The sequence below is a fragment of the Pecten maximus genome, chromosome 18 (assembly GCF_902652985.1).
Source record: "Pecten maximus chromosome 18, xPecMax1.1, whole genome shotgun sequence".
Lineage (NCBI taxonomy): Eukaryota > Metazoa > Mollusca > Bivalvia > Pectinida > Pectinidae > Pecten > Pecten maximus.
The window spans coordinates 27,001,201-27,016,454 of NC_047032.1; the positions used below are offsets into that span (position 1 = coordinate 27,001,201).

General features: G+C 36.6%; 1 protein-coding gene across 4 annotated transcripts in view; it reads right to left on the reverse strand.

The window, feature by feature from the left end:
- Positions 1-9,507: 9,507 nt before the first annotated feature.
- The window catches only part of LOC117316462, a 35,763-nt gene continuing 30,016 nt past the window's right edge, over positions 9,508-15,254 (reverse strand). For all 4 annotated transcript variants that reach the window (XM_033871056.1, XM_033871055.1, XM_033871057.1 and 1 more), the window contains one exon: positions 9,508-11,836. In XM_033871056.1, the coding sequence (XP_033726947.1) occupies positions 10,703-11,704 (1,002 nt within the window). In that variant the 5' untranslated portion in view covers positions 11,705-11,836 and the 3' untranslated portion in view covers positions 9,508-10,702. The remainder of the gene's footprint in view (positions 11,837-15,254) is intronic.

The window sequence follows — 15,254 nt, forward strand, 5'->3', positions numbered from 1 at the left end:
TGAAAGTGGGAAATGTACACGTTCCAGGCGTTCTTCTAGCGGACGACACCATGGTGTTGGCCGCTTCCATAGACCATCTTCAAAAGGAATTAGACATTGTATATAAATACGCATGTCAATGGCGTCTTAACTACAACCCGCAAAAGAGCAGCGCTATGCAATTTGCATTAAATCGTAAGAAGCTGAAATTTAATCGCTCTGTTCATCTCGGTGAGAAGGAACTATCATGGGTGACTAGCACCGTTTACGCGGGGGTTAGATTTGCATTTAATTTTAAAGACGATGAAGGAATAATTGACTCCTGTAAAAAAGGCCGAAGGGCACTAAACTCGCTTGTAGGTGTTGGACTACAATATAATGGTGTAGATCCCTTGACCAGTAAGACCTCGCTTGTAGGTGTTGGACTACATTATAATGGTGTAGATCCCTTGACCAGTAAGACCTCGCTTGTAGGTGTTGGACTACATCATAATGGTGTAGATCCTTTGACCAGTAAGACCTCGCTTGTAGGTGTTGGACTACATCATAATGGTGTAGATCCCTTTACCTGTAAGACCTCGCTTGTAGGTGTTGGACTACATTATAATGGTGTAGATCCCTTGACCTGTAAGACCTCGCTTGTAGGTGTTGGACTACATTATAATGGTGTAGATCCCTTGACCTGTAAGACCTCGCTTGTAGGTGTTGGACTACATTATAATGGTGTAGATCCCTTGACCTGTAAGACCTCGCTTGTAGGTGTTGGACTACATCATAATGGTGTAGATCCCTTTACCAGTAAGACCTCGCTTGTAGGTGTTGGACTACATCATAATGGTGTAGATCCCTTTACCAGTAAGACCTCGCTTGTAGGTGTTGGACTACATCATAATGGTGTAGATCCCTTTACCAGTAAGACCTCGCTTGTAGGTGTTGGACTACATTATAATGGTGTAGATCCCTTGACCAGTAAGACCTCGCTTGTAGGTGTTGGACTACATTATAATGGTGTAGATCCCTTGACCTGTAAGACCTCGCTTGTAGGTGTTGGACTACATTATAATGGTGTAGATCCCTTTACCAGTAAGACCTCGCTTGTAGGTGTTGGACTACATTATAATGGTGTAGATCCCTTGACCAGTAAGACCTCGCTTGTAGGTGTTGGACTACATCATAATGGTGTAGATCCCTTTGCCTGTAAGACCTCGCTTGTAGGTGTTGGACTACATCATAATGGTGTAGATCCCTTTACCTGTAAGACCTCGCTTGTAGGTGTTGGACTACATCATAATGGTGTAGATCCCTTTACCTGTAAGACCTCGCTTGTAGGTGTTGGACTACATTACAATGGTGTAGATCCCTTGACCAGTAAGACCTCGCTTGTAGGTGTTGGACTACATCATAATGGTGTAGATCCCTTTACCTGTAAGACCTCGCTTGTAGGTGTTGGACTACATCATAATGGTGTAGATCCCTTTACCTGTAAGACCTCGCTTGTAGGTGTTGGACTACATCATAATGGTGTAGATCCCTTTACCAGTAAGACCTCGCTTGTAGGTGTTGGACTACATTACAATGGTGTAGATCCCTTGACCAGTAAGACCTCGCTTGTAGGTGTTGGACTACATTACAATGGTGTAGATCCCTTGACCAGTAAGACCTCGCTTGTAGGTGTTGGACTACATTACAATGGTGTAGATCCCTTTACCTGTAAGACCTCGCTTGTAGGTGTTGGACTACAATATAATGGTGTAGATCCCTTTACCTGTAAGACCATCCTCACATCTGTTATTATTCCAGGGATCGTTTATGGATGCGAGTTGTGGAATCATTATACATTATACACCTAAAACGTTTGAACAAGTAAATATAACCCTAAGGCACGCAAAGATCATCCACCGCAGTTACATCTCAATGCATTGGTCTGATGGATCTATGGAGTGTGGTCGAGGAGAGGAAAATGACGTTTTGGAATAAGCTTGCTAATGGGAATGTGTCATTTGTCTGGTACATGATATTATTGTCAGGTTATGAAGCTTTTTATATGGCGAAACGCTGAAACCAAAAATGGGTTTTATACAAGACGTTTATAAACTAATGGTAAAATTTTAAATCGATATGTTTTTTAAGGAACAGATAACAGACTATGTGTTTTATCCAAAGACTTCATGGAAGAAATTTATTAAAAATGTTGTGTCAGATTGGTATTATGGTAAATGGAAACATGATCTCGCAACAAAAGTTGAACTAAGAAGATATAATGGTATTCACGAGTCAATGGGTCATAACCCACTCCTAAGTATATGTAAAAAGTTCCCAAAATATACTTGGAAAATAGTTGACCTGATATTGTTATCAATACCTCACGCGTGATATTTTTCTTGATAAAGTGGTAAATACTATAAATGTCCAAGATTATGTGAAATTTTCATTTCTGGAAGATAATTATCAAACAGACTTTTTACTTGGTAGTCGTACACACGTTCAATTAGAAGGAGATGAATGGGAACGTTTAGTGCTGGTAGTTGCGGATGGTGTTGACATGTTGCTGGACGATATGAAATCTAAACTTTCATAACCTGACATAATGATAATGTAACATTCCATTCATTCTAATATTGTAAATATTCTTTTGTTGTTTTGAATTTGTATTGTCAAATCTCTTGAAAGAGGAAATAAAGAATCTGTCTGTCTGTCTGTCTGTCTGTGTCTGTCTGTCTGTAATACTCGAATGATTGCCAGATTTTCTTGGGGTCAGGCCTTCTGTTTTGACCGCAATGTCTAAACTGATATAACGATCTACGTTGTCAATACGGTCTATAATTAATCTTGAAAATGCAAAAGATGCTATGAATATTCAGAAATGAATCATGCTTTCATTTTATAAACACAATATCCTGGTTTTGAAGAGGATCGAAAACTAACACTCCGTGTTGATACTTAAGTAAAAGTGGAACTAAAGAACAACACCAACCAGCAGCATATGGGTAGTTGTTGTTAGTTAAGTCGTTAGTTTCTTAACTCCATAAATAGACTTAATTGGGTATGTAGCCTTTATCTTTTGATGAATACAATTTGAAAGTACAGTATGTGATTATCTGATAAAGGCATTATTCAAAACCACACATTAAAATACCGATTGTATTTTTGAACCGCAATTAACCTTTACTGATTTACATATGTTCAATATTCTGCAACCATAACATCGGTATTGATCCGTATTGGTATGTTTACATTTCATTTGTTTCAATAGGTACCGTTTTGCAATAAAAGGCCACACAGGAGTCACTAGAACATGAATGGACAACTGAGGTTTTGATATTCTTTGCACATTTATTGCATTGTATAGTTTTCGATAAGTGGCTTCCCATATGTCTTACAAGTGTATACAGTTGAGTGTAGACTAAAGGTTACACAAAGTGCACTCCGAGTGCACTCCGTTTGGACTTGGAGTGCACTCCGTTTGGACTCCAGGTAAACTTGGAGTGCACTCGGAGTGCACTCCAAGTTTACCTGGAGTCCTATCAGGCCCCAATCCTACCTGGGTCCACATGTATCACATGTACCTGTAACCAAGTACATATATATACATAATGTTTATAGATAGATGTATACTCTTATACATTTAGACTCCTTAAACATGTAACAATAAGATATGTGTTACTGTTTTATCTTTGTATATATCATCTTATTATTTTGTTGGTTCATTTTTAGTTGGTTAACTAACAATATCTAATATAATAGATTTTTTCTATTAGTAAACCCTATATAAAATGAATAGATCTGGCACTTCATTGAAAAATGTATGATAGCATTCCTTTGATTTGAAGAGTTTTAACAAGCCACGTAAATTAATAGAAATTGGTAATAAACAAAACATATTTGGCAAGCTGCTTGTGGTCTCTCAAATTGTAGAGTTTGATTGTGTACTGGAAATATCTTGTACTCGAATTACTACTGTTTTTAATATTTCAAATACTTTTCTTCCAACAGTTTAAATTTATCTTAACATACAATACAAAAGAATTTTTTTTTTGTTATCACCTTGATAGCATATTCCGGATCCAATGTCTAATATTGATCACATTGTGAACATGAATAACCTCTGTCGTCGTGCTAGTTTGAATTTGACGTCGACGAGGACTTGAAAAGATTTCCTACATTTTTGACATAATTCCTTGGGATGTTCTCATGTTTACGTTTGCTGTGTTGTTGGAAGTAATGTTCTAGTGTGAAGGAATTACCGCAGAGACAGCATTAGTGGTGGTTTATTGAAATGTCCTTATTTTAATACAGAAAGAAATATATATCTAGATACATTCTAAGTATGTATACGAATTACCAAATGTCATTAAATTTTCAAAAATAATGGACACAAAACATGTCAAGAAATTTATGTAGATTTATAAAAAAAATATTTTTCAAGGTCTCATGATCCGTCCTCCACATGCATCAAATTTGCTTTGTTTATACATTGTTGTAAATACGTTTTTCTCTGTACATCTAGTTTTGTGAAGAGAAATGAAAAAAGTTTGAAGTTTGGATACCATCATACTTCTTGACGTGTTGTGCCAGCGATGATTCCAATTGTATGTTTCCGTACAGATCACCTTGTTCACAAAGTCATCTGTAAACAAATATAAAGTCGATCTTATAAATTGCTTACAGTCGTGACCTCACGCGCCATAGACAGTCGTGACCTCATGCGCCACAGACAGTCGTGACCTCATGCGCCAGACAGTCGTGACCTCATGCGCCAGACAGTCGTGACCTCACGCGCCAGACAGTCGTGACGTCATGCGCCAGACAGTCGTGACCTCATGCGTCACACAGTCGTGACCTCATGCGCCACAGACAGTCGTGACCTCACGCGCCACACACAGTCGTGACCGCATGCGCCACTCACAGTCGTGACCTCATGCCCAACACATGTTATAATAATTATTTTTTCTTTGTTTTCATGGTAATACAGTACTCAAATCTGATTGGTCGAAAAATTCTTTTCATTCTTCTATGAAGGAAAATTAAACAAGAGGCCCATGGGCCTTAACGGTCACCTGATTTTTGAAATATTTCAGTAAATTTGAATGAAAGAATGAATTTCAAAACAAATAAAACAAATGATAGTCAAAAATGTGATTTCCCTATAACTATAGTAAAGTTTATCCCCTCCCATGGGGCAAACGCGAGACCCCAGGGCTAGGAAATTCACAATTATGGTAAAGCACCTTAAGACCCTTCGATCTGTGAAGAGTATTTAATTCTACCTTATTTGGGTTGTAAGAAGAAGATTTTTGAAATTTCAGTTAATTTGACCCTTTTTGGCCCCGCCCATCAGCCCATGGGGGTCAGTCAGGGCCAACATGTACATCAAACTGTCATCCCAAGCTGATAACGTTAACGAAGTTAGAATGAATTCCAATAAAAATCCAACAAATAATAGTCAAAAATGTGATTTCCCTATATAAACTATAGTAAAGTTTACCCCCTACCCAGGGGCAAACGTGAGACCCCAGGGTCATGAAATTCACAATTTTGGTAAAGCATCATAAGACCCCTTCATCTATGAAGAGTATTTGATTCTAACCTATATGAGAGTAGAGAAGAAGATTTTTGAAATTTCAGTCAATTTGACCCTTTTTGGCCCCGCTCCTTCAGCCCCTGGGGGTCAACCAGGGCCAACATGTACATACCATCAAACTGTCATCCTATGCTGATAATTTGAACCAAGTTAGAATAAATTCCAATAGAAATCCAACAAATAATAGTCAAAAATGTGATTTCCCTATATAAACTATAGTAAAGTTTACCCCCTACCCAGGGGCAAACGTGAGACCCCAGGGTCATGAAATTCACAATTTGGGTAACTTACCTTAAGACCCTTCCATCTATGAAGAGTATTTGATTCTACCATATCTGAGAGTAGAGAAGAAGATTTTTGAAATTTTAGTCAATTTGACCCTTTTTGGCCCCGCCCCTCAGGCCCCTCGGGGGTGGGGACCATATAATTCACAATTTTGGTTCACCCTCAGCCATGGAAGCTTCCTGTAAAATTTCATTGAATTTAGAGACTTCGTCTCAGATGACCTAATAATGGCGCGAAAAACGTGACGTCACAATACGACAATTGACGTTGCGTATTGATTTGAGAAAAAGAATCCCATATAAAATCAGTAAAATTGTACATAAAACATGTTTTAAGTTAGAAAATCATTTTCAAAAATTAATTATAAGCGTTGATGTCAATTATTTTTTAGTTTCATTGGGGTATGAAACAAATTTTATTTGCAAACTTCTGTAAGAATCCACTACGCGGATTCATAGTTTGCAAACAAAATTTGTTTCATACACCGATGAAACTAAAAAAAATGACATCAATGCTTAAGTAAATGTGCAATCCCAGGGTTTCTCTTTAAAAATCGGCATTTAACGTGTTTTAAAATGATTTATTTACATCATTCTCAAATTTTTCTAGTATTATACCTGTTTGAAACAATGCAGTTATCCGGGAAATGTCATTTTCACCATGTTCGTTTCACTTTGGTAATTTTACCGATGTAGCCAACATTGTGGAAGTCCCTGAGCATACATTCAATCAGATTACATCTAGAAATACCTCGATACCCATGGGTTACGTGGTATAAGTATTTGTTACGAATGATACCTGGGGACAATATCAACATGATTTCTCAACTCTGTCACACCTGTGCCCCAAAACGTCTCAAAATGTGCTATACACACTCGGGGACGTCCAAATACATGTAGATGTAACTAATTATCAAGTCAATGTGTCCTCCATGGGTACTTAATGCGATAAATGTAATAGGAGAAGGAATATGCACCGAACGACAAGACCTGAAGCTGGGATCTCAGAACTCTAGACTGAACAGCATTCAGCCCAATCAGCTCCGCTACGTATGCACTCCTCCCTCCTTTAGCTACAGATGTATTGCAAAAGAGATGACAAAATTAACCCTCTCACAAGTTTACTTTCAAAGCTTTTAATTGAAAATGTGTACAAAAGAACTGAAGCACAAGACAACCATTAGCAATATGTCTAGTACAAAATAAATACTGGTATCATCATCAGTGCTCTCCCTTTACCGTGTTTTCTACCACCAATACTTTAACTAGTAAAGACAAAAGGCCGCAAGGGCCTTAACGATCATCTAACTTTCATTTAAGTTGGAAATTTAACTTGAAATACAAAAACATCAAAGACAAAAAGCAAAAAGGAATATTTTGTTGTAGAATTTCTCGCTTATTCTATATGAATACAGGAAGATAGGTGATAGAACTACAAAAATGTAAATTTAATGTTATACTTTGAGATGTGAAATTATATATTAAATTTCATTGACAAAATCATATATATGTGAATATATGTTTTTTTCAAACATATTCTACACTTTAAAAAGTTTAAAATTATGCACATATATATATACTTTTTACTGATGATATGATACTTGTACAATGGATAACTAATATGCACTATTATCTTCAAAATACAATATAATAAGCACCACATTTACATTCATACATACTTAACAAATGAGCACTATTTATATCATAACCAACAGTTTACTTTCTCTGTATAATATTTGTACTGTATAACAAAAGATGAATTTATATTAAGGATGATACATTGTTAACAGAACTATACGTAACTACATTTGTGTAAGCCTGGATCATGTTCAGAGACTGAAGCTTGTTTGTTGCAAAAAGTTGACTCGCAAAGACAACAAAAAATATATTGTTGTTAAAAGGTCATTTATTGAATGACTGATGAACTCTTGCGAGTCCACAATATATCATTATTCAACATGAATAATGTTTGATGTTATGGAAAAAACACATTGTATTTACTGAATATAATGATGTAGCAACAAAGATGGGGTACATGGGGTGATGATGAACAGTGAGCTACATGTGTTTTATCCATTGCATGTATCTAGTGCTATCGTTTGTACCCCATCTTTGTTGATACATCATAAGATTGCGAAAACTCGACGGCAAGTGTGCGAGAGATTAATTTTGCGTTTTCACCGTACGTACGTCGGGCTGAACTTTCTCTGGCAATTTGATCTTCTAATTAGATCTAAACAAGTTGACCCAGGGTCCTATACACAAATGAAATATACTAATTACACAAATAAAATATAATAATTAGCAAAGTTGCAATAATTAAGGTATCTCCACATAAAATACAATATTGACATTATGTCTTTACAATAATACATTGTATACACTTGATATACACTTGATAGATTATTATGGATTTACAAAATCAGTCTTACAACATTTTGTCAGACTTGTATCAAACCAACATCAAAAATAGACAATTTCATACTATTTACAAGAGTATGTGAAATACATGTTAGTAAAGAATAGAAAGAAAACTTACAGGAGTAGATCAATGAAGTGATCTTCCAAAACCACATCAGGAAATGTGTCGCCATAACTTTCGATATGCCGGACGGATATACAGGTAGAACCTTCTTTGTGAACCTCCAGCAGAACAAGAGCTGTTGGAGAACAGCATAGCTCGTCTCACAAATGTTTGTCAATAAATAATTAAAATATATTAATTGGAATGGTTTCGCAAATTGCATTAATAATATTTATATTGTTTACTTGATCAGATTATGCTTTGTGAATTCATGCAATTTTCAAAACCATACCAATTTATATACACTGTATATATAAATTATTTATTTGAACAAACTTGGTAGCCCTTTACCCCAGCATGCTACAGACCTAATATCAAATCCCTGGGACTCTTGGTTATTGAGAAGAAGTTGTTTAAAGATTTTAGCCTTTTTGACTCCTGTGACCTTGAATGAAGGTCAAGGTCATTCATTTGAACAAACTTGGGAGCCCTTCACCCCAGCATGCTACAGGCCAAATATTAGGTTTCTGGGACTCTTGGTTAATGAGAAGAAGTCGTTTAAAGATTTTAGCCTTTTTGACTCCTGTGACCTTGAATGAAGGTCAAGGTCATTAATTTGAACAAACTTGGTAGCCCTTTACCCCAGCATGCTACAGACCCAATATCAACTCCCTGGGACTCTTGGTTATTGAGTAGAAGTCGTTTAACGATTTTAGTCTTTTTGACTCCTGTGACCTTGAATGAAAGTCAAGGTCATTCATTTGAACAAACTTGGGAGCCCTTCACCCTAGCATGCTGCTGGCCAAATATTAGGTCTCTGGAACTGTTGGGTATTGAGAAGAAGTCGTTTAAAGATTTTAGCCTTTTTGACTCCTGTGACCTTGAATGAAGGTCAAGGTCATTCATTTGAACAAACTTGGTAGTCCTTCACCCCAGCATGCTACAGACCCAATATCAAGTCCCTGGGTCTTTTGGCTATTTAGAAGAAGTCGTTTAAAGATTTTAGCCTTTTTGACCACTGTGACCTTGAATGAAGGTCAACGTTATTCATTTGAACAAACTTGGTAGTCCTTCACCCCAGCATGCTACAGGCCCAATATTAGGTCTCTGGGCCTTTTGGTTATTGAGAAGAAGTTGCTTGAATGGAAAAGTTGACGCCGGCCGGACGACGGACGCCGCGCCACGGCATAAGCTCACTTACCCTTCGGGCAGGTGAGCTAAAAATGAAACATACATATAACTCACACATTTTCACACTAGTGAACATTATTTACCACAACATTAAATATACATGTACTTGTACTTGTTTATTAAATCTTACAAGCGGCCAGTGGGTCTGCATTTGCCCACCAACAGGGTCATGTGACCTTGAAAGTAGGTTAAGGTCATGATCATGCATTTGATCAAGCATTTGATCATGACAGCCTGATACAATGTAAGCAATGAAATTGTGGAAAATTCAGCACAAATCTGACAACACTAGGGCCCACCCCTCACTCACTCCGGCCATTATATATACATACCATCAAAATGCCATCCCATACGGAGTTTTTAAGCTCAAAAATGTGATTTCCCTATATAAACTTATTGTAAATTTACTCCCCCGGCCCCCTGCCAGAGACATATAAAAGTTGTATACAGATATATATGTCTCTGCCCCCTGCCAGGGAAATGTGAGACCCAAGGGTAATGAAATTCATAATTTGAGAATATCACCTGAAGACACTTCCATCTGTGAAAACATTTGATTATTTTATATCATATCTCACAAAATCCCCTAAATTTAGAATTTGTTTTTAGATGATTTTTTAGAGCCAAAAATTACATCATTCCTTGTTTACAGGGTCAACAACCAAATCACATGTCGAAGGAATGTGAATGTACTTAATCGTTTTGATGCTTAATATTTTTGCACTTTATGTAATGACCGCGAATAAAGCGAAACCAAATCCCGAGAAACTGTATAAATGGATTGCTGTATTTGTGGCCATTGAATATAGTGCAATGGAATAAATACCTGTGAATAATATACACACACCGAGATGTGTACTTGTTAACTGCACACAGAATCACTGTTATTAGATCAATGGACATCTTTATGCATTACGCCATGGTAAAAAAAAAAACATTGATAAAATCACTCACATGATGAAAGTTACCCGCAGATGGTATAACCGGCCATTATTAAACTGAACTTCACAGGTTTTTATTGTTGGAGGACCCATAAGTCTGTCCTCTGTAGAACTAACTCGTTTAATCCCTCAATCAAATATTGCCCACAAGACAATTTCACCCTGTCACTCGCGTCCAACCTGTATATTATCTATCAGGTTTTTACTTGATATCTTTTCGTCGCCAGCTCTCCCAGTTCAGTTTATACTGATAAGTAGGTCGGTGAGTGCGTGAGAGTAGAGCCGTTATCTTACAGTACTGTCCTATCGGGTCTTTCACTCCCTTCAGTAAACTATGAGTAGCCCACTGAATGTTCTTAAAATTCTCTATAATATTATAACTCAGAAGATTGTTCAAAGCCTCAAATTCACATCCTTCACAATTCAAAGTGAGGAGGTCGACATCAAACACTCCTACCCCGAGACTTGTCATGAATGATGTCGCCTCTATGATGAAGATAGGAACATTTCCTCCTTTCCCAGAAAATTTAGATGTTGCGCACGCATTGTTCCCCTCAATCTTAACCATTATGGTCTCGTTCTTTGCTCCTAGGCCTAAATTATATACATTAACATTGGATTTATTCTCAAATTTCTTCTCCAATATTTCAACATAGGGTTCCAAAGGTTCCAGAATGATGTATCTTGGGTTATAGAGTTTGGTGAAGTTCCCGGCATCCCATCCCCAATTTCCTCCTACCTCCATCATTAGAGAGTTCTCGTTTAGGTATGTATGGTGTGTGCGACGAATTCCTTCTGTTTCCTTATTAAAGAACCTGCCGTAATCTCTTGACCTGTCTTTAATCGCTGTACGCTTGCATTGCTGAACCATATCCTGTTCCTTGAGCGTCAGCAAGGTGTCCCTTGTTTTTAATAAACTGACTGCTTGCGTCTGAATTTCTAGTCCTGGTGATGACTTGCCCTTTCCCTTTAAAAACTGTGTAATAACTGGACTAAAGGCTTCTCCTTTGAGTGGACGATTCAACTTTTCATTGATTTTTGATTCAATTCCATCCCGACTTGAATAAGTCAAAGGCGCCGGATCATACCAATACTGAGAGAGTGATGTAGGCACACTTTGTCTTTTTAGAATAATAAATACTAACAGAAAAACTGTAAGCACTAGGACAACGTAACGGACAAGCTTTCTGTGCATGGCAAACATGTCTGCATCACAATTTGAGCATGGGTCAGTGGTCAACAAGCAGCCTTAAATATGGAACTAGGAAGATGAAGTCATTCACAATAGCTGGAGTGTGGCACGTGATGAGATTTTCATTAAGTTTTGGAGCAAGTTCTGAAAAACACAACATTAAAATATTATTATCATTTTTTTAATATGAAAGGTTAAATCATAACATTTCAGCAGCAATAAAATGTTGGATGACGTAAGTATAAACTTTGAAGAATGGTGTGAAATGTCCGATTTGGTGTCCAATAAAAAACAGTCTTATCATACTAGTGGGGTGACACCTAAAGGAGTGTCACAGAAAGAATGAAGTGTAGTGAGGGGCGATAACTCCTGTTCAGCACGGTTTTCATCAAAACCGCTTGATAGATACATTTCGACCAATAAAAGACTGTGTTGTTCACATGGCAATGAAACCCATAAAGTTGAATTTGCAGTCCCCTAATGTGTTACATATCAAATTTAATCGTAATCGAACAATATCTTAATTTTGACCAATTAGACGTCAGCAATTGGTGGCCATATTGTTTAAATGTGAGAGTGAGGTTACAAGAGTAACTGCTGTCCCATGATGTACCTGCATATCAAATGTCATCAAAATCAGACAATATCTTAAATTTGACCAATCAGAGGCCTAGAAAAGGCGGTCTTTTTGTTAAATGCGAAAGTGAGGCTACAAGAGTGACCGGTGTCTAAATATGTACCTATATACCAAATCTCATTGAAATCCGACAATATCTAAATGTTGACCAATCAGTGGTCAGTATAAATGGCGGCCATTTTGTTAAAACGTTTAAGTGAAGTGATGAGAGTAAACAGTGTCCCATTATGTACCTGTATCATTATCAAATTTCATCAAAATCCCACATCTTAATTTGGACCAATCAGAGGCCAGTTAATGGCGGCCATTTTCTTTAAATGTGAATATGAGGTTACAAGTGTGACAGGTGTCCATAGATGTACTTACACAGCAAATTTCATCAGAGTCGGACAATAACTAAATTTGGACCAATCAGAGTCCAGGAAATGGCAACCATTTTGTTGAAATGTGAAAATGAGTTTAAGAGAAAGACTGGTGCCCCATGATGTATCTATATATATATACATATCAAATGTCATTAAAATCAGACAGACAATATATCTTAATTTGGACCGATTAAAGACCAGGAAATGACAACCATTTTGTTACAAAAGTTAAAGTGAGGTTATAAGAGTAACCGGTGACCCATGATGTACCTACATACCAAAATTCATTGCAATCGAACAATTTCTGGACAAATATCCTCGAAAAATTGGGATTAACTCATTCAGATAGGAATATCCAGGATTTGAGGGGAATTTGCTCGCCCCAATATTAATCTTGGAGAAAATTGTTAATAAATCACACTTGCATGAGGAAAATCCCATTTTTGTATTAATTCCCCAGTGGAACATAATTATACAAATGAGAGAAGGAAACTTGTTTCTTTGTTTGAAATAGCCATTTCATTAAAATGGTATTTCGAGACTTTCCCTATAGTTCAAAGTCAGTATCAGTGTCTTTGTCAGACAATGTCAGTGGTCAATGTTGAGCAGATTCGGAAATTGTTTATAACATATTTTTTTTTTATTTTAAAATTTTGCAACTTCTTCAGTAGTGTTGGGAATCACTTTTGAGTTCATGATCGATCATCATCATATTGATAATTGATCGATCATGGATAGAACTTAAGGAAAATATCTGGAAAAGCATTTAATTAATATGAATGGTACATTATAATTAATCAAATATCAAGAACAGGTGAGCGAGTTATCTCCCTTCTTCTATCACAGATGAAAATAAGGTCATTAGCAAGTTTTAAATTGTTTTATGTGAATTTGAACAATAATTTATGTAAGCTTAACCATGCATAATAAATCATGCTTTTATTTGTCAATACCTTTTATCAGGTAGCAGTGTACACCAGTTTGCCCAGTTTCTGAAAATTAAGTGGCAATTATCTCTTAATCTTACATATATTTGCTTTGTTAGCTTTGGTTATCACCCTGTGAATAGCCAGATTCAGTTTGAGGCTGGGTCTCCTTGTAGTAGTTAGTGACTACCTCTGAACAACATGCAGGAAGCCTGTCTGTCCACATGCCATCCAGGAAATGGAACAATAATTTATGAAAATGAAGTTTACCAAGCAAAAAAAAATCATGTTATCTTTTCAAATAAATGTTTAAAACTTCTTATAAGGTAGCAGTGTAGGCCAGTTTGCCTGGTTTCTGAAAAATCAGTAGCATCTTAGTCTGTGGCTGGGTCTCCTTGTAGTAGTTGGTGACTACCTGACTGAACAACATACAAGAGGCCCATTGCATGCCATCCAGGGCAATAAGGATAAAGTGATCTTGCCCAAAGACACAACCATGACAGCACATACTGGCCTGATTGTCAGCTTCCCTTTTCTTTTGCAGGATAACTGTTCAAACTGTTCGGTGTATTTGGTTTAAAGTCCTATTAACAGACGGGTCATTTAAGGATGTGCCTGATTTTGGAGGTAGAGGAAAGTCGAGTACCCAGAGAAAATCCATTGGTCTACGTTCAGTACCAGGCAACTGCCCACCATAGGTTTTGAATTAGCAACACAGAGGTGGAGGGCTAGTGCTAAAGTATCGGGACACCTTAACCACTCGGCCCCACAATAATTAATAATTATTAAACTGTCTCACAGTGGCAAAAGTACCAAAGAAGTGAAAATTATGGGAAAATGTGTTTCTTTATAAATATATCTAAATGGCTTGAAATTGAGAGAATAGTAGATCATGGAAGGTAATTTCATGCAGTCTGAGGTCTGCAATTACAATAACTGTCTAAACTTTCTAATTCTTCTTATTCGTCACAGTTGCAATTGTAAAAGATGTGAATATTGAAGATAATTATGTTACCCAATATCAAAATACTTTGAAATTGAGAGAATTTTTCCACAATATAAAAATAAAGCCAGATTTTATGTAAAGTTTCAAAATTCTGAATATGTTTCTTCAATAGAACAAAGAGAGAAATTAACTATGGTCTTTGGCCAACAATTTAGAACATGCTTCCTAATGTAAATATTTGCCTATTGTGGCATTGGCCTAAAATTAGAAACATATTAACTATTTACACTAGTCCCTGTGTTACTGTATTTTACCTGTGTGCAGATGACTTTTCGAAGAAGACTATTTTGTAAAATTGCTATCATTAAGTCCTGGTCATTGTTTGAATTTGTCACATAATTTTCTATAATACCTTTAGCAATAAGTTGAAATAAATTTAAATTCAAAAGATAAAAAAAAATTCAACTACATGGTTCCCCACCCCAAAATAATTGAATTTAACTTTGTGCGACACAATATATACATAATAGTTCAAAAACTTTTAGTATTAATCTGTCAGAATTGGTTTCTTGCATATTGTTTTTTTTTGGTATATGTAAGCGAAAGGTTGAAATATGTTGGTATGGTATTTAAAGCAAAGATATTTCAAAATTTACTTATTGCTACTTGTATGCAGATGACATTTTGA